Source organism: Coccinella septempunctata, chromosome 4 (assembly GCF_907165205.1).
Source record: "Coccinella septempunctata chromosome 4, icCocSept1.1, whole genome shotgun sequence".
Classification (NCBI taxonomy): domain Eukaryota; kingdom Metazoa; phylum Arthropoda; class Insecta; order Coleoptera; family Coccinellidae; genus Coccinella; species Coccinella septempunctata.
Window position 1 is genome coordinate 14,397,120 of NC_058192.1, and position 25,011 is coordinate 14,422,130.

At 35.2% G+C, this 25,011-nt stretch overlaps 4 protein-coding genes across 4 annotated transcripts in view; 2 read left to right on the plus strand and 2 right to left on the minus strand.

The window, feature by feature from the left end:
* Positions 1-23: 23 nt before the first annotated feature.
* LOC123312065 (eukaryotic translation initiation factor 2A) lies at positions 24-2,585 on the minus strand. Its single transcript, XM_044896260.1, has 9 exons — positions 2,353-2,585; positions 2,150-2,294; positions 1,879-2,097; positions 1,620-1,823; positions 1,217-1,428; positions 717-1,144; positions 501-666; positions 272-447; positions 24-218 (listed from the first exon to the last, which is right to left on the minus strand). Exons 1-9 carry the CDS (start codon positions 2,375-2,377, stop codon positions 93-95), a joined length of 1,701 nt encoding a protein of 566 aa, XP_044752195.1. The 5' UTR covers positions 2,378-2,585; the 3' UTR covers positions 24-92.
* Positions 2,586-2,859: 274 nt separating this feature from the next.
* Positions 2,860-6,761, plus strand: LOC123311586 (E3 ubiquitin-protein ligase RNF169-like). Its single transcript, XM_044895631.1, has 3 exons — positions 2,860-3,261; positions 3,322-4,015; positions 4,073-6,761. The coding sequence occupies exons 1-3, from the start codon at positions 2,922-2,924 to the stop codon at positions 4,758-4,760; spliced, it is 1,722 nt and encodes a 573-aa protein (XP_044751566.1). The 5' UTR covers positions 2,860-2,921; the 3' UTR covers positions 4,761-6,761.
* A 433-nt stretch (positions 6,762-7,194) lies between these two features.
* On the plus strand, positions 7,195-8,313 carry LOC123311764 (methylenetetrahydrofolate reductase-like). The gene has a single exon (XM_044895850.1). The coding sequence runs from the start codon at positions 7,216-7,218 to the stop codon at positions 8,167-8,169; it is 954 nt and encodes a 317-aa protein (XP_044751785.1). The 5' UTR covers positions 7,195-7,215; the 3' UTR covers positions 8,170-8,313.
* Positions 8,314-11,123: 2,810 nt separating this feature from the next.
* The window catches only part of LOC123310807 (zinc finger protein 395-like), a 71,067-nt gene continuing 57,179 nt past the window's right edge, over positions 11,124-25,011 (minus strand). Inside the window, exons 5-6 of the mRNA XM_044894473.1 lie at positions 16,922-17,022; positions 11,124-14,397 (exon numbers count right to left, since the gene is read on the minus strand). Coding sequence (XP_044750408.1) covers positions 14,025-14,397; positions 16,922-17,022 — 474 coding nt within the window. The 3' untranslated portion in view covers positions 11,124-14,024. The remainder of the gene's footprint in view (positions 14,398-16,921; positions 17,023-25,011) is intronic.

Sequence of the window (25,011 nt, forward strand, 5' to 3'; positions counted from 1 at the left end):
TGAAATAATTAAAACCCAAATAATTTCAAATTCCTCAAAATATATTTTATTGTTAGAAAATCAACATGATAAATATATTTTCATGTATAAAATCACACTTGTAACTGCTCCAATTCCTTCAGTAAATCAGCTTCTCCTTTTATTTTAGCTAGTTGATTGATTTCCAGCACTTTTCCTTGAGATTGCTGTTCTTTCAACTTCTCAATTGCATCAAGTTTCTGTAAAAAAATGAATTAAACACGAATACATTCACAAATCAATATAATTTCACCTTTTTTAAATTTTTCAATTTTTTATCCTTTTCTGGATCTCCACTCAAGTTTATTTGAACAGAGCTAACAACAGTTGCAGAGGGTTTTTGCTCATCCTCATCTACTTTTTTAGCTTTTTTTGCTTCTCTCTTTTTCTTCAACTTCAAAGCAGCCTTGGATGGTCCAGAATCACCACCTATATAGATAATCATTTGATTTGCATTTTTGAAAGAAATACTCGAAACTAACCTGGTTTATGAGCTTTTTCACCTTCACCTTGAACTTTGGGATTAGTAGGTCGATTTCTAAGAGATGGAGGAACATAGGCTTTTTTTGAGGCTTGAGGCTGTGAAGATTCAATGCCCTGAACTTTCTCAGAGATACTTGGTTCTTTGAATGTATATTTAGGATATTTCTAAAAAAAAAAAAAATTAGAAACCCATTAAATAGTGTGCATCAGCTCACCTTCCATGCAACATCATAGAGTTCTTCATCAACACATGGCTTCTCATGGAGAAGAGCACCAGAAAAGTGCCATATTTTAAAACCATTATTAACTCTCAACCGTGGGGAAGTGGTGGCTGTTAAAAAATGGGCACCATCTGGTGACCATTCTAATAATGTTGTATCTGGGGCTAAGCAAGTACCAATTTGTTTCCAATTCAGTGTATCCCATGTGTATATGTTACCACTCAAATTGCCAAATCCTCCCAATAACAAAATGTTAGCTTGTGGGTTAAAGTAAATTGAGTTGAAGGATCCAGTTCCCAGTTCAAAAACGGGTTCACATTTCAAATTGAATACTGTAGCTTTAGGAGGCATAAAGCCATATATTACACAGAATTCAGTATTCTTTGGAGACCATTCAACACTATAAATTGGTCCCTCTTTACCTAAGTGAAAAAAAAAGATAATTTTTACCTCTCACTTCATTTTAGTAAAGAATTAAATGAATATATACTCACTCATTGTCAACATCATTGTTTGTCCATTAAGACCAATGTAATGCAGGCCTTGTTTACCATAGTATGATCCCCCAGTTTTATCAACTTCTGTACTAGTAAGTAGGAGGGCATTGTTTCCCTTAGAATTCCATAAATAATCAACATTATCAGCTTGGAAAAAGCTTTTACTGGCAATAGCATCTTGAGTTTCAAGTTTGGGATACTTAAATAGTCTGAAAAGTAATGTAATAAAAGGTTTGTTCCTAGAGTGGTTCATAATGGTTGTGAACTGTACAGAGCAAGCGTAATTCCATTTTAGGGTAAGGAAATTCTATCTGCCCTTGCTCTGTACAGTTCACAACCGTTGTGAACCACTTTACGAAAAATTCTATAATCTTTCTGTTTTAAAAAAATTGCTTTATACCTGCCAAATGATGGTTGGCCCGGACTGCCTGGGGAATGACATATGAAAAAGTAGGTTCCTGGATTAGGCGACAAACCATATGATCTAACTTTGATACATTTCAACCTAGTCACTATTTTATCAAAATTGAGATCTTCATAAAATACAATATCAGTGTTAATTAATCTTGATAGTAATTTCTCATCTGAACTCCACTGGGGTTGCCTATAATGATCATTATTAGAACTAAATATATTTGTATAATTGTTATTTTGCATACCAATTAGATTGTTTTTTGTGTTCAAAACTTTTAATTAATTTACCAGTCTTAGTTTCATATATGTGAAGGTTTGGACCGCCATTAGGGTTTGCCTTAGTAATAGCGAATGGTTCCCATGTAAGTAAAAAGGTTCCCTTTGGAGAAAAAGTCATTTGATTGGCCTTACATGGTTGAATAGTAGCTATGGTAGACCAGTTAGTTGTATCAAGCAAAACACACCTAAAACATTGTGGTATGGATTACGATAAAATATTGGGATCAAGTGACTCACTGAGAATCATTCAAATAAGCTAAAATATCTCCATTGGGACTGAACTGTATAGATCTGCAGTTTTTGCTTGTGACAGTGTTAAACCCATTTAATGCTTTGAACTCAGGAGGGCCTGTCAATGCAGATATACCCATAGAACTTCGAACTAAAATTGTATTTATTAAGGGAGCTTTTTAGGCAGAAAATTTCATGCTTTTACTCACCAGTCAAAGGTATCGGTGAAGACATTTTTATGGGTTATATTCTCAACACGTGTCTCAATTTTATTCTTTTCTCATACTTTCTTATGGAGCGTGAAGAAATTCAATAACACAATATATTCTATCAAATGATACTATGGATTTCCCAAATAATCATCTCCATTCTGGAGTTGTATTTTTACTCGTTAAATGAACGAGCTTACAAGAGGAGGTCGTCTGTCAATGAGATAACCTCTTTTCTCCTCAACCAGAGAGTATTATCAAAGATTATCATCGACGAGTAACATGTTACATCTTTGATTAATATCAAAGAAATCTTTGTTAAAATGTGGTTTTGAGTTATAGGTATCTTGTTAAGCAACTGCTCTTCTAGATTTATTTTTTGGTATTTGGAAAAAGACAAACCAAAGAGGAACAAACAAGACAATCGAAAAAATGTAGCAAATTCAGTTCGTAAAAAGAGGAATCTCTTTGGTTCGTAGTTCAAATAAATGACACATTTCACATTATTCTGTGATCGCAAAAGGCATTTTGATAGATTTTAGTTTATTCTTGGTCAAAATAAATAAAAAATGGCACCAAGGCGAGGTGCAAGAGTTGTAAAAGTTGAACAAGCTATAGATTACGATAATCTGACAGTGAAGGAAGTGTTATGTCCTATATGCCGAAGTATTTTGATAGAGCCAGTGACGCTTCCCTGCAATCATGTATTCTGTTCATCATGTTTTCAAGGCACTATGGAAAATGCAAATCTGGTGTGCCCCCTTTGTCGAGTGAGAATTGGTTCTTGGTTGAGGACTTGTAAAAAAGATAATAAACTAATCAACCTAGATTACTGGAATGCCATTAAAAAGTTGTTTCCAGAACAAATAAAAAATAAACTTGATGGTATTGAAGAAAACCTAGACTACGGTAAAGAATTTTGATATTAATTTTATAATAGTTCTGTTTTAACTTGGAACTTTTTTTTAGAAGATCCATTGATTCAATTAGCTAAGCCTGGAGAACTGAAGAAGGAATATGAAACTCAAATGAAAAAAGAAACTGAATCATTCAAAAGGGAAAGGGAAGCTGAGATTAAAGCTAGTGAAGCTCTGATTCAGAAATTAAATGAAGAAGAGGAGTATCAAAGAATAATAGAAGAGGAAAAATTGAGATTGGACGAAGAAATTGCCAGAAAATTAGCTGAGGAGTTAAATACCGTTAACAATCAGAAAAGTACAGAAATACCTTGTTCCCAAATGAAATCATCAAATAATAATAATAATTCAAAAAAGAGTGGTCCATTAGATAGGTTCTTACAGAATGAAAGTATTAAAAATCAATCAATTCCACCAAAACAAGAAAAGGAGAAAAAAATCAATTATGCTACGAAAGATTATACTTGTCGTATATTATGTCATGATATAGGAAATGATTATGAAACAATGGGTAAAAGTAGAGATGAAGATATTCATCCACTCACTTTGAGTATGCTGAATCAAAAAATGAGTTTGGAACTTCAACATGTTTTGGACTTGGGTAATCATAGTGATAGCAGTGATTCAATAGAATCAGAGTGCCGCTATTTCAAGCCAATTGATTATAGACGAAGTCTTCCTTGTCAAAAAACTATCCCAATAAGAGTTCCAGCTGTTAGAGCAGAAGTGAAAACTAACAATTTGAGGTAAGATATTGCATAAATCTTAGATGCCATATAATATAATATAACTTCTATTTTCAGTGCTCCAAAAGGCCAGAATATGCTCAAGAATGATCCCTTGAACTCAGCCTTTGCTGCATTTGGAAAACTTTCTTTGGGAGAGAAAGAACAAACAAGTTGTAAATCAGTAAAACCAATGACCAAAGTTGGTAGTCTTTCTACAGAAAAGAATCAATTGAGGAGCCCTGAAACGAATAAGAAAAATGTGAGTCCAGGAAAAAAAAAGAAAAACAATTTTATACAACCAGTTACATCTAAGGGACCCTCAACTCGACAAAAAGTTAACCAAAATAAAAATGAAACGCAAAGCAAGGCTAATATATTGGTGAAACGGAAGTTGTCTAATAATTCTCCTGATTTTGTTTCTCCAAACAAAAGGATCAAACCAGATTCGAGTTTTGCTAGATTTCTGGACTCTCCAAGTTCACCATTCAAAGGATTTGGTAAAATGGAAATGGACGTAAAACTACCTCAAAAAAGACTAACCAGAAACAATAAAATTGAAGATGTGAATCTGGAAAATATTATTGATTCAGATAAAGTCAAATTACAAGTAAAATCTGATTATGAATTAGCTAAAAAGTTACAGGAACATTTCAATAGCTCAAGTTATTCAACACGAAGCTCTGCGCCAAGGAGAGGTAAAAAAGTTACTAAACAAGCAACACTTGATAGTATGTTATGTAAACAATCAAAGTTTAAACATTAGTTTTGATTTTTTATAATTTGTTTTAGTTTTTTTCATAAAACTGTTTTGCTTTTTGTATACCAAGTATACTTATACTTCAGAGATTTTATAAAATAAATGTTAATCTTTTTTCATGCCGATTGATAGGTGATATTGAATTAGGCATAGGTTACCGAAAATATTGCAAGTCTCATGAATATTGAATATCAGATATAGAAGGTGTTCTACTCACAGCCCACTTAAAGTAGCCAGACAAACTAATGAGATTTCTTTCTGAAAATCTGAGGATCATAATGAATGGCCGGGATCTATTCAACCAATATGTTCTCATCTCAGTGGTACTTCTGGTTATACTGCAGGTTATTATTTCAAATGGGATACCCTATATTTGAAAACAGTTTTGGATTCCTCATAAAATTTCAACTACAGTTTATTTGAACTTCTCCTACCCTAACCACAAGGTTCTGGAGATATTAATTCATTTTGTCTCAAATTATGAATGAGTTAAAATAATTTCTTGAAAATCTCCAGATTTAGGAATAGGGTGTAAAATATTGTTAGATAGAGATTTAATTGTCCTTTTTGATGATTGTAAAAAAAAGGTTGTTCTTTTTGAAAAAAATGAACTTTTTCCTGTTTACTACTCTTAGAGTCAATTTTGAACTTCTGCAGAACATTCTCATTAATCTAGCCTAGACAACAAGTACAATTTAGAGAGTATTCTCTGAAGATAGTATAATTTTCAACTTCTTTATTCAAGACCATCCTCATGTCAAGTTTACAAATCCCAAGAACCTTGAGGTGGGCATGGGGAAGTTAAAAAAAACATAGTTTAAATTTTGTGGTGAATCTAAAAATGTTTTAAAATATAAAGAAATAACAAAGTTTGGCTCTACTTGCACTATAACCTGGATGAACCACAGAGACAGGAAGATTTGAGAATAATAGATCCTGCTTATTCATTTTGATCCTCTAAAATCCTATTATAAAATAGGATTTTAGATAATAATATCTAGATACTTCTAATGGGTGCTTTGAGTGAAACACCTGTAAAGAAGATGGAAATAACATTGCAAAGATTGAAAAAAAATTTTAATAATTGTGGGGAATATTCAATTTTGTGTCATATACAGATTAAATATAACTGAAGGGGAGAGGAAAATGGACAGTTAATGATAAGAATCTCAAACAATGAATTTACATGAAGTTTTAAAATTTAAATACAATTATTTCACGTCAGATATTGATCCAAAGTATCTATATCCCCTTAGCTTAGATTTTTCATCTCTGATACTAAATTTGATCGTTGATTTCATCATTTTAAAAATATTGAAACTATTCAAGAGATTTCAATTTTGTTCGAAACCTTGTTAATTGGTTTGTCGATGCTCAGACATATTGAACATTTCTTGTAATATGAAATTAAATTCAATTATTAATTTATAATGTACAATGTTTTAATTGCTGCAATATTTCAAGAACAAGAACTAGTTTTCCCCCAAATTTCATGTCCCAAAATTAAGAGGATGCTCTTATTTGTATTGTAACATTATTTCTTGAACATAAATGTGTATTCTGGTTTTTTATTCCCAGAAAATATCTCATTATTACTCAATATTGTTGGAATTTGAAATGCCAGTCTTAAATGGTTTCTGAGGGATCTGAGCATTGTACTCCATATTGGGTGATACTTTTTGTGATCCACAAATCTTTCATGTTAAGAAGATATATTGGTCTCCATGTAAAAATGTAAATATCTGGACATTATGTACATACTTTGTTTCATCTCAAATATTCAGTTTGAGGCGACTCTGAAGATATTTTATTATATCATATCAAGCTACTGATATTGCTTAACAGCTATTATGCCTATATTTTGTTATTATTTTTTCTACAATTGATTATTAACTGTGTTAGAATTGGCCATAAATCTGTTGATATGTGGAGTTGAAAAATCAATAATTTCTATAGTGTTAAGGTACTATAGTGATGTTTTATTTTGGAATAAAATGTTCTGAAAATTATTGTCGTTTGAAATAGTACTCTTAGTATTCCCATTTACTTCTGTATAACATGTAGGACAAATTAGTCAAAACTAAAAAACTTTTCAAACTTTACCAGATATAGCACTTATTTATTTAGCTCAGTTAAAGAAGTTCTTTTCTGCTATAATTGGTGACGCATAATTTATCTGAATTCCACATCCACCTATGTATATTCCAAGACGCTTATCCAATCGATCTTCCCATCGCCCCAGAAGTACCATTTTTTTTCAAATAATTTCTCTGGGAAATAATGAAAAATTAACTACAGGTGTGGCAGAGCCGAAAGGCCATTATGTTCGGTTTTATTTAGCCTACATGTTGCAGCACATTTTTTTCACGATTTCAATAATCTTCGATCAGTTTCTATGGGTTTCAATATTTTCATTCTGACTTTGGATGTCATTGACGGGTTGGGATCGAATTAACTTACAATGATAAGAACGTCTCATCCTAACAAGAAACTAACAGAAATAATACAGCATTTGGGAAAAGAAAAAACAATCTCTGTCGAGTTGAATCCATACAAAACAATCGATTATAACATTCTAACCAGAATTAATCCCAGTTTTTGTTCAGTAACTTGGATAGCCAACCGCAATGATCCCAAAAACCCAAGGTTATTGCCACCTATTATGGTCGCCAAAGATCTGATAAGAAAAGGATACGTTGTGCTTGTTCATATTCCCGGAATTTTTTATACGCGGGACAGAATGAGAAATATTTTGCTGGTCTTGAAAGAAATCGGTGTACGCAATATATTCGCAATGCGAGGTGGAGGACCCTGGTTGAAAATAGATCATTGCGATTTTCCCTTCGCTCAGGATTTCATAGAGTTCATAAGTAGCGAGTTCGGCAACTATTTCGAAATAGTCATTGCAGGATTTCCTCACATTCACCCAGCTACCGGATCGATGGAAAACGAGATGTTTTTCCTCAGACAAAAAGTTGAAGCTGGAGCAAGTTTGATTTTCACCCAAGCTTGCATGTCCCCACAGAGGTACTTGAACTATAGGAGGATCTGCACTGAATATGCGATAGATATCCCGATTATCTTCGGATTGCTCATGTTCAGATCTTACAATGATTTCGTAAGGGTTAAACGAATGTGTTGCTTCATCGATAAAAGTGTCTATAGAGCTGCTCTACAAGCCAAGAGATCCCGCCAGAGTAAGCAGCATGGAAGAAAGTGGACGAATTATCTCATAAGGGAGTTACTCAAGAGTGACTTAACTGTAGGAGTTCACATATTCACACAAAATTTCTTTGAGTTAGCTAATAATATTTTAATTGAAAGCGAGGCTAATAAATGTAAGGCTGACTTGAAAAAGAGACGGAAGCCATCATCCGTTCCATTTTCAAATTACACTTCTACTTCTAGTTCCTGATTTTTCAGGAAAATATTAGTTTATATTCATGCATTAGGTGTGAAATAAGGTGAATATTATATTTGGAATATTTATATTTTCGGTGTAATCCATCCGTTCAACATGTATAACAATTAACTTTTATTATATATTTATTGTATCAATGATTCATCATTAACTTTTACTTTTGTGTACAGTTGTGCTGTTCATTGTTGTGCTGCGAACAATCCCAAGAACGCCTCTGTCGCCTAACGCAAATTTCAGTCGTTCGAGTCCACTTAGGACAAATTGGTCAAAGTATGATTAGTGGACCAGATAAAAAATTACTGCATGTAGTTGCGATAGTGGTACCTATACCTACCTAGAAAATTGTTAATCGAGGATAGGATTATTCTTATAAAAATTTGTTAGGATAAACAACTCTGTCCTACCTATATCAGTGGACACAACAACGACAGATCCAGTGGGGGTTATTGCGGTAGTTAAATTTGTCTAATCATTTAAGAGTGTTATGTACCCTCAAGGTGTCCCAACTGAAACACGCTGAATTCCTGATTCCACTTATATTTCTAGAGGTGTGTTTCGATATGGATTGAATTTAATCTCCGTAGCGTCCAAAGCTAGCAAAATAAGTTTTTGAAAGGGCTATATATGAGTTGAGTACATAATGGGTCATTTCAAGGCTTATATTTAATACAAATACTTTGAATCTAAGCGATAGAAATATCTCAAGAATGTATTGACCATGATTTGATTTTAGTATTTCAGAAAATTAAAACATTTTAACTTCCAATTGTATCTATAACAGGTCATTTTTGACATGTAGGAAATGAAAATTGTTAATTTTGTCAATTATCCATTGCGATCTCTTGCGCCTTCTAAGACACAATAACCAACTGAAAATAAAAAAGTGGTCGATAATTTTTCAGATAATTTTATTGTTAAAAAAAAATATATCTAAGATACCCACTGCGGAGATCGAAAAGTGTATTGAATTGATTTGCCATTCCTCATATTAAATATGAAGATGTCTCTTCGAACGCTTGTATGATAAAGTCAAAATTTCATCATTGTCTATTTGTGAATGATGACTTGTTTTAGTAGAGAGCCTAGTAGCATTTCAAGCATTCTTTAAACCCTCCTAGGCCACAATGAATAAATGATTAACTTCTTGTCACCGTTTAATCGTCGAGTTGAGTGATGTCTGCAAATTTTGAAAATAAAACACATACATTCAATGAGTCGTTTGTATTCTTTTCATATCTACTTTATAGCTATGCGCTCCAGTTTCAAAAAGTATATTTTTGGCTATCTCAAATTGATTTTGCGAGAAGATGTGCAAACCTGTCGTTAGATCATTTTGCAATAACTCTTCTATAAGCGACCTTGTCCAGTTTCTTCCATGCTGTTTACTTTTGTGTCCCCTCTTGGCTTGTATTGCACTTTTGTATATATTCGAGTCGATGTTGGAACACATCCTTTTGATTCTCACGAAATCATTGTACGATTTGAATATCAGCACCCCAAAAATGATAGGGATATCTATAGCGTATTCGGTGCAAATTTGTCTATAACGGAAGTATCTAGAGGGAGACATGCAGGCTTGAGTGCATATCAGACTTGCCCCAGCTTGAACTTTTTGTCTAAGAAAAAACATCTCATTCTCCATAGTTCCAGTAGCTGGATGAACGTGGGGAAATCCTGCAATGACTATTTCGAAATAGTTGCCAAACTCGCTTCTTATGAACTCAATGAAATCCTGAGCGAACGGAAAGTCGCAATGTTCTATTTTCAACCAGGGTCCTCCACCTCTCATTGCGAATATATTCCGTACACCGTACTCTTTCAGGATGAGCAGAATATTCCTCATTCTCTCTTTCGAGTAAAATATTCCTGGGATGTGTACCAGTACCAAATAACCCCTTTTTATTAAATCCTTCGCAACAATGATTGGCGGTAACTGTTTTGGATTGGTAGGATCGTTTCTGTTGACTATCCAAGTAAGAGAACAAAAACTTGGATTGATTATGGCAAGGATATTATAATCGATGGGTTTATATGGGTTCAACTCGACAGATATCAATTTCTTCTTTCCTAATTTACTTATTATTTCAGTTATCTTCTTATTCGGACGGGAAATACGCATCATTTTCAATTAAAGAAAAATTTCAACAAAACCTGTCCTAATGACACACGCACCAATTTGTCATTTTCAGTAGATCAGTTTTTTCTTATTTTTTTTCCTTCACAATGTGCTAGACTTTCCGAACTACACGTTCAGTGTAGATGATGTAGCCCTCAGGAAATCAATTATTATTGAATCCTTACTCCTCAAAATATTCTCACTCAAGTATGTTCTCTCACACTTTAGGTATTTCTTTTCTTCAAAAATGGAAAGTTATGTTGCTTTTCAACTGATTCATCTTCATAATACCTCGATCAAATTTCCATAAGTTTTCTCAATTGATTTTGGAAACTCTGAATGATTAATTCTTCCTATAATAATAAATTGTTGCAGCACTAAGTCAATATGGGCAGTTTCTAAGTTGTTGCTATCGATAATTTTTTCACAAAATAGTAAATAGATATAATTCTTTAGATGCGTTCGATTATGCGCCCTACTATATACTGAATGCAATGAGAATTTCAGAAGAGAGTTTAGATAAGTTATGAAATGATAGAGAATTTTTACACTCTACAATATTACCAGTGCATTCGCCAATTTGTAGTACAAAGAACGACAAAATCCTCTATGTAGGTAGTGTACCTACACCTTTTCCAGGTGTAATTCAAACAATGACAACTTACATTCAGAGAACAGCACTAAAATAATCAGTCATAATTAATAAATTCTATATGTTTGAAAGGAAACTACTACTATTTTTGAAGAGGGAAATGAAATCATTTTTCGATATTCTTCTCAATTGCAGACCACAGTATCAGCATCCTAGTAGGTTTCGAAATGAAAAATAGGGTTATAATTAATAATATAATATATTTCATCCATAGTTCCAAGGAAAAATTCAAGAATCACTCAAAGGTATCTCAGTCATACATTTTCATTTGAATACATGCTTGGTGAATATGTATCATTTTATTAAATGTAAAATATATAGATCTCGAAATTGTGATTTTCATATTACACAATGAACCTTAACTTGATTCAATCAATCTTACAATAATAATAAAATATATGTATATGAATACTCTGAAAATATATAAATATCTAACACGAGAACAGTATGATAATAACATAAACATCTAAGAGGTAATGAAATGAGATATAAACAATCAATCGTACAGCGTTGACGTATGCAAATCAGCAACCTCCTTACAAAAAATTATGCGGACATATTTAACAAAAACTTTCGGAGCTCCGATTCTTCTGACAGGCAGTATTGAGATGCCGGAATGTGACAAGTGTCTTGTGAGGCCCCTTTCTCAAACTTAACTAAATATATGGCAGAAAAGATCATTCTCACTCCCACTCATTAAAACGACAAAGGAAAGCATGGTTCAGAGGCAAAATTATGTGATGTTCACCTGTCTCATCAACGATTCTTTCCTCCGTTTTACCTTTCCATCAATATATATTATAACTCAGTAATCTTATACTCCAAAATAATGCTTATATAGTATCTGTACACGTGAACATTATGCAAGCTACTAGATATTTATTTCAATTCAAAATCAATCAAGCCAACAAAATACTGACCTTCAACAAATTCAGGTTGGCCTCTGAGTGAGGACTAAAATAAGAATTGATCTCTGAGTAGCTCTGGGTTCATGCATACAAGATATACTTTATTTCTACTTAATTTCAACCCAAGAGAGAAAAATATGATGGGGTGATGGGGTAAATGCTGCACGAGTTTCGAGAAGCTATGAATTTGGTTCTTCAAACACTTATTTAGCAGATAAAGGTAAGGTAGCGCTTTTATTATGCGCTTTGGTTGTGGAGATCCAGTCTAGTTACAATATTCAGCAGAATGTGAATTTTCAACATCAAATTAGCATCGCACATTATAGAGACCGTTCTTCGAAGCTTCGATGTGATTTGTTTTGTCTTTGACAATCTCTAGAATTAGCTGTTTTTGAGTTTTTGTTCAAATTTTCAGGTACCTGTGGCTTTTCAAACTCCTAGTTTTATATGAATACTGAATAGATTTCTGTATGTATAATACTTTTATTCGCGAATAATTTAGATTTTCCAAATTCTTTGGAAATTTGGGAAGTTCAAAGATTATTTTTCCCCTTGAACATATTTGGTGAATACATGTTGAAAATTCACAAATTTCAAACTCTCCCAGAAGGCATATACGTAGACTCTATAACTTTCACTTACAAAACTATATAAACTAACTAACGAACAAACACACCATCCATAATAATAATATAATCTCCGATATCGATAACAATATAATGTAAATAATTTTATGATTGCTTTTTAAGTGGTTGCCGTTTCACAGTCTTTCTCACTCAGATGTCCTTTGACGCTCTCACAAAATATACTTCAGACCAAATCTTGATCTCTCGATTATAGGTATAGATTAATAACATCCTGAACATCTTGTTGATGTTGATTCTCGAAAAACGAATAAAAATTTGGGGTGTTCCTACTCCAGCGGTCATAACGAAATGAATACACTCGAGTATCTCATAAAGTCGAGAATGACTTTAATTGCGTAGAAAAAAATTGAGCAGGGAATATATGCCACACAATTCTTCAACAAAGTTTCGATTGTGAAACTGCTTATGCAATTTTTCGTTTCAATACAAAATTCTTCGTATGACGAGAGAAATATAACAAATCTTGGGTTCCTAGTCTCCAACAGTAAGGAAGAAATACAGCCGATACTGTGTATGACTACCTTCATTTAAATTTTGGCAATTTCACATATTCTATGTCTGAAATTTTTCTCACGAACTTCATATCAGTTGGTGTCCTACTATCTCTTCAGTCAGTTTGTTTTCGAGTATCCAACAATAACGATAATGATTAGATTCTTGCCACTAGATGTTAAAATTTCGATATCGATATGTATATCGGATAAAATGAGGTAGATATCTCAGAAAATATGTTCTGATCTTGATAGATAGTGATGGCAGTACGAGAAAGTAATCGGCGAGTTTATACCATTAACTATTTACTTTTGTTTCTCGATAAGAACCGATGATCCCACTGGAAAAATTAAATTTTCAATCAGCAACAAATGTGATGAACATCATCAGGAAGGATAATTTTCGCTTGAAGTAAAAGTTCAATAAAGTTAATCCAAGATGCACTTATGAAAATATATATTTGAAATGATATTTACTTGAAATTTTTATTTCGTGATTTGATGAACAGTCTTTAAATGAGCCCATACAGGGACTTTCATAGGTTAGGTCAATAAATATTAGCCCTGTATATGTATAAATAAATAATCTAGTCATCTCTATTATTCCCCTATATGCATTTGGAATGATCTCCTCCTGATAGATCCAAACCGTTGATATTCACAATTTTAATGTACTAATAAATATTTGTACAGTTAGAAAATACATATTTTAATTGTTGGAGGACTCGGAGGTGGAATATTGCTTGCTGAAACAACTCTAGAAAGCACTAAATTATCCAACAATGACTTCAGTTGGAGTGCAAAGCACCAAATTTTCACGATGACCGTTGGAGGAGTAAAAAGTTGTCTGGCTAGAGCCTTCGAAAAGTCGATTAGTAGTACCCGATATAATGTGACGAAATCGCGTCTATAAGTCGAAGAATATCAACTCTTGTACTTCAAAAATTATTGAGATCCCGTATATATTTATATCGCCGATTAATTATTGTTTATTTGTCGAAGAACACAAATTTCACGTCGTAACGGTTTTCTGAGTCAATCTCCGAACCTGGAACAGGCTTTCTTCCATTTGCACTGTGTGCACCACTGTTCACGGTGGTCCATGCCGTATACTTTTCGACACTTCTTGTTCTCACCCCTCACTCTACGCGGCGATACAGGGTGAGTCTTAGGACTGTGCGGTCTCGGCGAGAGTTTCATTATCTTGTGGGGCGATTGTGGTAGCATGGGGACGGTGCCGGATAGTAAATTTTGGCGGATCGTTCCTACGAGCTGCCTCTGGTACTCCGGGTCTTCATATGGCGGACGAGCCATGTCCCGGTGGGATAAAGTGGGAGGGGGACTTGTCAGGCCGAGTTCGATCTCCGTGTAGTAAAAATCCTCCTCACCTGGCACAACAACTCGGTCCCTGAAATTCAAAATTGAATATATCTACTTCCTATACACAACAAAAACTGAAAATGTTGAAGCGTTAGAAAAAGAGAGAAATAAGGAACAGTTGGTTCTCGAAACTCCTACAACCTACAAGATCTTTGAAATGGTACCATCTTTGTGCCTGAGAAAATCAGGATAATAATAAAAAATAGGAATAATATATCAATATTTCGCATAAAAAGGTCCTATTCCAGAGAATTCATACACAAGATAATTCGAACGAAACTTGATACATATTTGAATCGTAAATATATCTGGGAAAAAATTAACATCATGAAGACATGATTGATTTTTCTTCAGATATCTTCATCATAGGCATAAAACCCTCTTCTGTTCTAGTTTATATAGCGCCAACGCAATATATTTTAAGAACGCCGGGTCAACAAGTTTCTTTAACTTTCGAGAAATTAGAAGTCATTAAACATTTTTCGTTGATTTTAGCTTCGAGGAAATCCCCAGCCACCCTTAATCTGCGTTGAATATTCGAAGTTGAAATCCAGTGGCCTTTTAATCCCTCGATAGTTTTAACAAAAATTTCATCTTCATCTCTTTCATAATTTTAGGGGATCCATTCTCTTAATTATTATATCACACATTCACCAGGCTTCTATTTGTTTGAATGTAAAATGATCCAGTTGGCGCTTTCAAACGACCAAAGGAAGCTGTATCTATCTAATGATGTAATTTCATCAAGCCAAGGACGTTTAATGTGTGCCAATACACGTGTCCATGTAAACATCATTCAGTTGACTGTGTGCTGAATAAGAATGGGACCAATTGATGTTTACATCCTATTTTTTTGCACTGTTGAATCTGTTTGTTTACCCTTCGCATAGATGAGTTGTTTATAACTTTCGCTAATGTCTAAATGAAGCCTTTATCACCTAATCATAATATAAACTGATCACTCTGTCCCCTCGTAATCACAGCTTCCTAATAATTAGCAGAATGCCGAAAATGATATGATATGATCAATATTGAATTGAATTCTTTTCATCCTTCTGGACAAAATAGCGCTTATATACCTCTGACTAAACATCTGTTATGAGTTCTGATGTGGATAAGGAGAGGATACTTAATCGTTAGTTGAACTTTTGCACTCTGCAACACACGAAAATCCTTAAATCTAAAAAGAAATTTATTTCTTATCGCAACATATCGTTTACATGCAAATGAAAAATATTCACGTAGGATTAAGGCATACTTTCTAAGCGAGAATTTGAGGTGTCCCAATGATGAGTGGTGAAATCTCTGCCGTTGAATGTGTTTATTGACCGAAACTTTGACTAACGCCTAACGGTAAGTTGGTGAAATATTTCGTTAGAACTATTCTGGTACCTACGTTCCAAGGTTGTTGCACAAGTTGTGATGCACGACCTTGTTATTATACCATTTATACAGGATACAGTAGTCTTTAAGGCTATACAGTCTCTACACCATATTGTAGTTGGTAATTGCTGTTTTACCATTATTTATTTAATTTTTTATTTTCGCAGTATAATCGAGAATTTGGTACAAGGTTCAATTTTAATCTCAGAAATCTCACGATAATTGTGGATAATAGGTTCATTGTTAAACAGCCTCCAATTTTTTTACAATTATTCGAAGCACAATGAGCCTATATGCAGGTGTGGCCAAACTTTCATCCCTTAGGGGTCGCTGTAAAATTCTGTTAAATGTAATCTGCAGGCCACTACGAATATGGGCAAATATCTTAAGGGTATTTTCATATTCTTCAAAATATTTCAATGTTCAATCAGAAAGAATTTCTGTAAAAAAATCTCAAATCAAGTAGAAAAACCAAATAATCAGATATGTACAATATTTTTTTAATTTTAAATTTTAAACCGTGCAGGAAAAGTATTCAACCTTCAGTATGTGGAAAATAAAATCACTAACAGCTATTGTTTTTGCGACGAATCCCAAAATGAATAGCATTTTTGAAGAGAATGAAACAATTTTCAATTCAGGTATCAAACACCCCCTTCTTAATTCAAAACTTGAAAGTTTGCAACTGCTTCTAGATGGAGTTTGAATTGGGGGTTGAAATGACATTCAAGAATATACAACCTACAATTCATATATCCTGTTTCTTTATACATATGTTCACGCCATAAATTCCGGAAAGTGATTTAATCTACTTCATATGTAATTGACTTTTCATTGATAAGAACGATTCGTCCAAGGTCTACGACCTTGAATATCTTGTCGAGAGTTTCTTGCAGGTTTTCAGCGTAATTCAGACTGAGACTATGAAGCAATGCAGCAGCTAGTTACAGATAACCCAAGTTTTTTCAGGTTGCTTCATGGCTGCACATAAAAGCCACCTGCCCCATGTTGAAATAAATTCTGGTCCTTGCCTCCTCGCCCTCCTCTATTCATCCAAAGCGCAGGTAAAAACTACTTGATGAGAGGGTGTCTAGCCCGTCTTGTAGGGGAGCGACCCCTACCCCACGAGGGTTATTTGTTTGGAGAGAGACAGAAGATAATATACTCACGTGATATGCTCTATCCTGATGTGTGCCATTATCGCTTCCAACGAGTTGGTGCTCTTTAAGCAGCTCGGCCAAGTACACTGGTAAACTATCCTTGTCAGGTTCTGGAAAAAAAAAATACTAGTTGATTTTCATATAGATAGAGAGATTGTTTCATGAAAAGCAAAAGTGAGAAGTCACTTTATAGCAGAATTTCCAATGAAAAAAAAGACTATGAAGGAAGAGTAGACTCATTTTTGTCTTTTTGAATGAAGTTATACCTACTTATGAATTTTGATAGGTACTTTGGAATCGCAAATTTTCAGTGTGATTGAAGTATAGTATAGAGTTTTATTCTCAGTTGTGCTTTGATAATTTAGAAAACCGATTTTGTGTACTGAATAGTGGCGAATAGATACTTTTATTATGACGTAAAATTTTCATGTTAGAATCTTCTTGTGTGAGAAGCTTTGCGATAAATATCGTAATAAAAATATATATTTTTCTGAGGGTCCGGTATATTCATCCTCTCTATGAAGTATTCGTTAACTATCGTTTGTTAAATCTAATGTACCTATAGGTACTTGTGAATTTTTTGGGAATATTCATAAATCATAACCATTCAACGTTCTGATAGTTAGTGAAGATATACCGAGGATTTTATGTTTCTGGATGATCAGGGGCCGGTTTATTGACCTATCGATGAACTGTTCAATAGCCTTAACGACAGGTGAATAAACCGGCCTTAAGAGAGTTAAATAAGAACGAACTTTATGTTAGTTAAAACGACCGAAAAATCATTCTTTTTGGAGCATAAAAAGCAAATCCGCTGTTTGCCACCAAACAACCCCAATGCGCCGATACCGTTTCAGGCCAAGGACAAAGGATCCGTCCAATTTTGGTCCTTATGGCCGGGTCCTTTTGCTGCGTCGGATGCAAGATAGCTGGCAATGTCAATAAACATATCGACCGCACCGGCGCCATGTTTTGACGTCATTATCGTGACTTCGATCCTGCTCAGGTTGAAAAGAGACAACACCAACACAAACCAGTATACGGAGTTGTCCCGCTCTGATAAGTTGATAACCGGACTCTTTTCCTTTGTCCTTATTTTGTCGCCTTTTCAGCGTTTTCACGGCGCCCAAAAGACCTTTCTTCGGTTTTAAGGGGTGAAAAACCCTAGTTTGGAATAGAAAAATAGAACGACCGAGACTATTCATGTTGTCATCATTTATTTGAAAATTTCAATAGTTTCAGTTGAATGTTCCTGTCTTCTTCATGTATTTTTTCTACTGTTGATATATCTCTGAGACAAGATTCATCAGTGAACTAGTAGCACTCAATATTCTACCAAATCCGAGAGGCCAGCGTAAACAAAATGAATATTTTTTCATCAGGACTGCCCAAAGTGCATACTATCTACATATTTATGTTTGAAAGACCTCAACGATAGAAAATTACAATTTATTCAGTTTTTGGTCTCTACCATTATCAGACTATTCAACACATTCACACGATACCTCCTTGCCACAATAACAAAAAATAATGAACAGCAACAATAGGAAGGATGCACAATTTTGAACCCCAAGAGAAGCAGAAGGTTCACGATCCTTATGAATATTCAAGTATCCACACAAACACCCTCAAAACTTGAATAATTAATTATTATCGTACTCCCTTCTGTCTCATTAAAGTTTCACCGAATCTCGCTTTGTCTCAATCTGAACAGTGACAAAAGAGTAAGATGAAGTGAAAAAGGCCGATAACTCAGCAATATCACAAACACACGAATATTTTATATATTCATGAAATCTTAGAACGAAATGCCGTGTAAGTAGAAGCTTTGAATTTGCAACAGGTCATAGTCTGGCTCGTGTACCTGACCTGTAACACTCTGGGCATTTCAATGTTGCATAAAATTAAATTTCAATTGGTAATGTCTTATGCAATTGACTCAATCCGTGTATTTATTGTACGTAAAGATATTTTGTGGCGCCGACAGTTTCGAATGAGAACACAAGGATATTTTGTTTGTGGTTCAAAAGATAAAATAGGCATCTTCAAATTTCAAACACAATACTTATATGGCAAATCCATTTCGAATATTATTATGACAGCAGGCTTTATTTGTATATGTTACGGCTAAAGATAGGTGTGAGCATAAACTTAAGATTAGCCGGCTAAACTTAGGTTTATATTCGAGGATCGGCTAAAGTTCGATAAAATATTCATCTGCGTCAGGGCATTTCATCCTTAGCCGGCTAATGTGCACATTACCCAAAACGGAACGGCTAAAAATGTATTCGATGGACACGCAGAGAGGTGATGTTTCATGAATGGTCGGATGGGAGAGGACGAACGCACACGGCCACTTTTTTGTTTAAATTTTTAGAATTGAAATCTGCAAAAGAGCATCGAATGTATTGGGGTTGTATTACATAACGCCCATGGGTTTTCAATTCAACATTTAACGAGTTATTTTCATCTGCTTAGGAGATTAATGCTCTTCAAACCGAGCCTTATTTGTGAAAAACCATAATATGACCCCAAAAGAAAATGAGATATTAGACACAATTTTTTTCCGTAAACAAAAGTATGTTTTCCCTACCTAAGAAATACTGGGCACAGAACGCTCCCGAAAATCCCCAGACTGGTTTGCCGACAGCGAAACTCATATCGCACCCCTTTTGGACGCAAAACACAAAGCGATGAAAACCGCAATTAACAAGCCTGGCGATGTTGCAGCCCAAATAGGTTTCATAAACATAAAACGCGAGGTCCGTCAAGAAATAAGAAAAATCAAGGACAGCTGGTGGAAAGAAAAAGCTAGGGAAATACAAGCTTACGCCGATAACCATGACTACAGGCGTTTTTTCGAAGCTATTAAAACTGTTTACGGTCCAAGCAGAAAAGCTAACTTTCCTATAAGAGATGCTCATGGAGCTATTCTAACTGATGATAGAAAAATTCTCGAAAGATGGAAGGAGCATTACTCACAGGTCTTGAATCAAAATAACGACTCGGACTTATCCATTTTAGACTTGCTCCCCGCGTATAGTCCGATGACATCGCTTGATGATGAAATCTCAATGTCGGAAATCATAAGCGCGATTAAAAATATGAAAAATGATAAGTCACCTGGTCTAGACGGCATTCCGGCGGAGATATTCAAAGCCTTGGATGAGGACATTGTCAATAGTCTCCTAATACTATTCCGCAAGATCTGGGAACAGGGAGATGTGCCACAAGACTTCAGAGACGCTTTAGTTATCAACCTCTATAAGAACAAAGGCGATACGTCGAATTGCAACAATTACAGGGGCATATCGTTGCTTAATCTGGCCTGTAAAGTTCTCTCGAAGATTATGGCTAATCGTCTGGTTCCACTCTTAGAGAAGCTTTTACCTGAATCCCAGTGCGGCTTTCGACCAAATCGAGGTACGGTGGACCTAATTTTTACACTGCGACAGCTACAAGAAAAGGCCCGTGAACAACAATCAAGGATTTATACAGCCTTCATCGATTTAAGCAAGGCATTCGACTCGGTGAATCGGAGAGCGCTATGGAAAATCATGGCACGTCTAGGAGTACCCGAAAAATTCCTAGCAGTGTGTAAAAGCCTTCATACCAACAACACCGCTAGAATACAGCATAATGGCTCTACAACCGACCATTTCTCAACCAACTCTGGAATAAAACAAGGCTGCGTATTAGCGCCTTTACTGTTCAATATTTTCGCCATAGCTGTATCGATAATTGCTGACATGAGCATGCCCGTAAGAGGTGTTGGGATAAGATTCAGATTTGATGGAGGCCTGTTTAACCTGAAGCGCCTCAGAGCAAAAACCCGTACCAAGTTTATCACGGAACTTCAATATGCAGACGACTGTTCACTCATCGCTAGCAGCTCAGAGGATCTACAGATAATGATGGACACCTATAAACATATATACGAAGCTTTAGGCCTTAGACTCAATATTGACAAGACCAAAATCCTGGTAAGTCCGCCAGAAAGCCTTCAAACAGATATCAGCCTGGACAATGAAACTCTAGAACAGGTCGAGCAGTTCAAATACTTGGGAAGCTTCATAAATACTAGGGCTAACCTTGACACGGAAATACACAACCGTATCAATTCGGCATCACGGGCATTCTGGAAGCTGAAGGACAGAGTGTTCCAAAATCACGACCTCAATCTGAAGACCAAGACAGCTGTTTACAGAGCAGTGGTCCTCCCAACGCTTCTTTACGGAAGCGAAAGCTGGACTCCCTACAGGCGACATATTAAACAGCTTGAACAGACGCAGCAACGTCATCTAAGACAGATAATGCACATCAGATGGTTCCACAAAGTTTCGAATGCAGAAGTCTTGCAGCGCGCGAGCTGTACAACAATTGAGACTCAAGTAACGAGGGCCCGACTCAGATGGAGCGGCCACATTCTGAGGATGCAAGACACAAGACTCCCCAAAATAGCTCTATACGGCGAACTCACTGAGGGAGCCCGGAAACCAGGAGGCCAGTATAAGCGGTTTAAGGATACACTACATCAATCCCTAAAATCAGTTAATGCTAATCATAACTGGGAACAACTAGCGTTAGACAGGTCACAGTGGAGGTCTTTGGTCCACAGTTATAATGGAGAATCGAGAAGGATACAGCGGCGGCCAGATCTGGTTGGAGACTATCCATGCCCTGAGTGTGGAAGGATCTGTAGGTCACGGTTGGGTCTCTTTAGTCACAGGAGGGCACACAGTCGCAACTAGCACTAAGAAGTTACAAGTCTGTTCGATTTTTTTTTTTTTTTTCATTCTTCTTTTTGTAGATTTATTCCCGGTAACGGGATACAGCAATGAATGAATGTTTTCCCTACCATTCAATAATTGGGTTTATGGAAAAATTACGAAATAGGAACTATAGTTTCTAACGTTGCAATTTCTTTCCAACCAATTCTTCCGCAAAAAAAACAAAAAAAACTATATAAAAGAGTTAACTATATTATAGAGTTAACTCTATAATCTTTGAGCCAAATAGTCCGGTTAACTACGAACAAGATTGGGTACTTCTACTTATATTTTTATAGAATTTAACCTTTGGTATTTTGATGAAGAAGTTCGCGGCAACATTCTTGTCTTCATTATCTCCTTCTGCTCATTCAGTTCCCCTCAAATTATGAATAATAAGAAGATGAAAAAGAATAATTAACACTACAGTTTTCCCTCACACTCAAAATAGCATGTCTCGAATTTTGTCATCAAGCGTTTAGATTTTTAGATTCGTCAATAAAAATTCGTTGAGACACAGTTGAAACAAATATATGTTCATTCTCCAATTTCTCAACTGCTTAACAGAATTCTTTTATGCTATTAATATATGTGAAATTCATACAAAGAATGCATTGCATTAATAGTTTGATTATACTCGTATTACTATTTCTTTACATTCTTTTGATTGCCGAAAATTTGCGCCCCTCAAGCCTTCTACATTTTTAGCCGATGAGATGTGGTTACACTTAAGTTTAGCCGGCTAAAGATAGAAGAAACTAACATTAGCAAATACCCGAAGCTAAACCTAAGTTTAGCCGGCTAATCTTAAGTTTATGTTCACACCTATCTTTAGCCGTAACATATACACAACGAAATCAAAAGGGTGCGGAACAAGAGGATGTAGATTTTATCGAACCTAATTACCCTTATAAAGTGGGTATAAACCTAAATTTCTCTCCCCCATCATGTAAATAGCAGCAAAAGAACCGTAGCAAAACAGAGGCGGTTCGTGATGATATGGAACGAGTAGTTTTGATCCACCTTGAGCTGCAGGCCCACATTTCTTGAACTAAAAACAAGGGCAATAATAAATTTATGCCAATGAAAAATAAGAATATTTAAAAATTGAAACCAACACCTTTTCAATCGATCATTTTGAAAGTATAGTTTTCAGCTTATTTTTTCTTGTGTTGCTATTTAGGTACATAATAGAAGCGTATCATTTCAATGTACGGTTTTTATCTGGAATTCAAAGTAGAACGATTTTCTACAATAAACAAGTTCGGTGCTTATTACGAATAAGAGACAATGAACGCCAGCATTTTATCAATTTACATAAAGGTATACATTACTTTTGGTGTCAACAGCCTGAAATTCGTTGGTTTTAGGACCCTTGTTTTTGATAAAGTGCTTTGACTTCCGATAATGCATATTCAGTTATTCACCTCTGAGGGGACACGTTTTATTTTTATCTTTTAATTGCCACATTATAATCTGAATCTACTTTTACAATGATCCTATAATAATGCAAAGTTCAGAACCGAATGCCGAATATTGAATCTCGAACAAAAGAATAAAAAAACCTTCTGATTGAGAATACTTTTCATATTTGGGTTAGTTTGCTTGAGGACCTAAACCATTTGTTTATTTATCGTATGAATAAATAATCAAACCATTCAAATTCCAATTCATGTCGATTGATGAAGTCAATCGATTTTTATGTTGAATTCCATCAAATTATTTTCATTAGTTTTCGTTTTTGTTTTTAATAATCTCAATATGGATATGGTGGAACTCACTATTAAGAGAGGCTATATTATAGTTATTATTAATAATAAACCAGTTGGAATGGCAAAATACACGTATGATTCCGGCTCTAAGGACCAAATGTTACAAACTGGTGGTATTTAGGGAAAATACTGATTATTTCTTATCAATCCATTTTATCATCATATTCCATGATATTCCTATATGTTGATTGAAATCAGAGCTTAATATTTGAATAAGGAAGTGGATGAAATCATGGGCTCATTATTTTTCCTTGTTTTACAGTTTGGTGCGCTTTTTTGGAATAGTGACTTGTTTTTTCTAATGATGCCATTTTTTTTCTCGAGTCTTAATTCTTAGGAAGGCTGCCTTAATCCACCATGATGTTTCATATTAGGTGCAACTTGGTGCGGCTAATGATCATACAAAATGAAACGTTTTCCTGTATGAATCAAGGCATATACAATTTGATAATTCAGATTAATCAGATCTTGTCTCATAAAGATGCCGCATATTAAGATCGGCCGATCTGGAAGGAAAAAGACGAAGAATAAGAACCGTATGAATGACAAATTCCTCTATCTGACCCCCTTGTCGAGCCTTCACGTATTCAAATTGGCCCCGTCCTTCTACAGCTGACCAATCGGAATCCTTTCGATTTCCCGGTATAACGACCTCAGCAGATTGTTAACCGCCGTTGACGCTTCTGCCCGATACCCAAAATGGAAAATTTCGGTGATTAATCCTAGCAATGATGCATCTTTGGCGAGAGGGAAAGAGAGAGAAGCCAAACAAAGCAGGTTGTTTAGTTGAATCCTAGCTGGCCGTCCCTAGCAATGACGTCACGGCATGTATATCGGAGTCACAAAGAGTTGTACATCTTTGAAGGCGAGAGACAAGGGGAGCACACGGGGCAATGCCCTCTGTGTTTACATCGCAGTACCGGCTTGCTGCTGTTGCACTTGGTGCACCCCAGTCCCCACATGGCCACCGGCTTTTAGATATGAGCCGATTGCGTGGATGGAAATTCACCTGGCTGGTGTATTCATCGTTCTTATTTACAGTAGCCGATTGTCTGGTAGTTGTTTTGCCTTGTAATCGATTATATTATTAATTGATCGCGATCCGATGATATATTGTTATTTTCAGATGCCACTATCGGTATGTCTTAAGATGTTGTGCATCAGAAGTACGTATGGATATTTATATTAGTCTACGTGTTTGTTGATTCCTTATTGAATCATTGACTCCACTAGCTGTTTTCATCACGAACTGGAGACTCATTTAAAATGTGGCATCTTTCATTTTCATAACATTCAATCCATCCAATCTCATTTGTCTACAACAATCTACGGAATACAAATTTTCGCAGGATCTAGTACTTTGTCCTGCATATCCATGGCTCCCAACTTACTAAAGCGCTAAAGCCACATAGTAGACTGCTCTACAAAAGTTGAAGAAGTTGCCAAATTTCGTTCAAGATACTGAAGAGTAGTTTACCGACTCGTCTATCGATATAAACTGGAAATGTGACCGAGAACTGGACGCCCAAGAACTACCAAGCCTGCACAAGATCGATTT

Bases quoted from the DNA above. Each gene is read 5' to 3' on its own strand.
- LOC123312065 (XM_044896260.1), bottom strand. From the start codon at position 2,377: ATGTCTTCACCGATACCTTTGACTG. The intron at 1,145-1,216 runs GTGAGTATATAT...TTTTTCACTTAG, and splicing joins AACAATGATGTTGACAATGA to GTAAAGAGGGACCAATTTAT. The intron at 448-500 runs GTTAGTTTCGAG...TTATCTATATAG, and splicing joins TGAAAAAGCTCATAAACCAG to GTGGTGATTCTGGACCATCC.
- LOC123311586 (XM_044895631.1), top strand. From the start codon at position 2,922: ATGGCACCAAGGCGAGGTGCAAGAGTTGTAAAAGTTGAACAAGCTATA. The intron at 3,262-3,321 runs GTAAAGAATTTT...ACTTTTTTTTAG, and splicing joins TGAAGAAAACCTAGACTACG to AAGATCCATTGATTCAATTA. The intron at 4,016-4,072 runs GTAAGATATTGC...TTCTATTTTCAG, and splicing joins GTGAAAACTAACAATTTGAG to TGCTCCAAAAGGCCAGAATA.
- LOC123311764 (XM_044895850.1), top strand. From the start codon at position 7,216: ATGATAAGAACGTCTCATCCTAACAAGAAACTAACAGAAATAATACAG.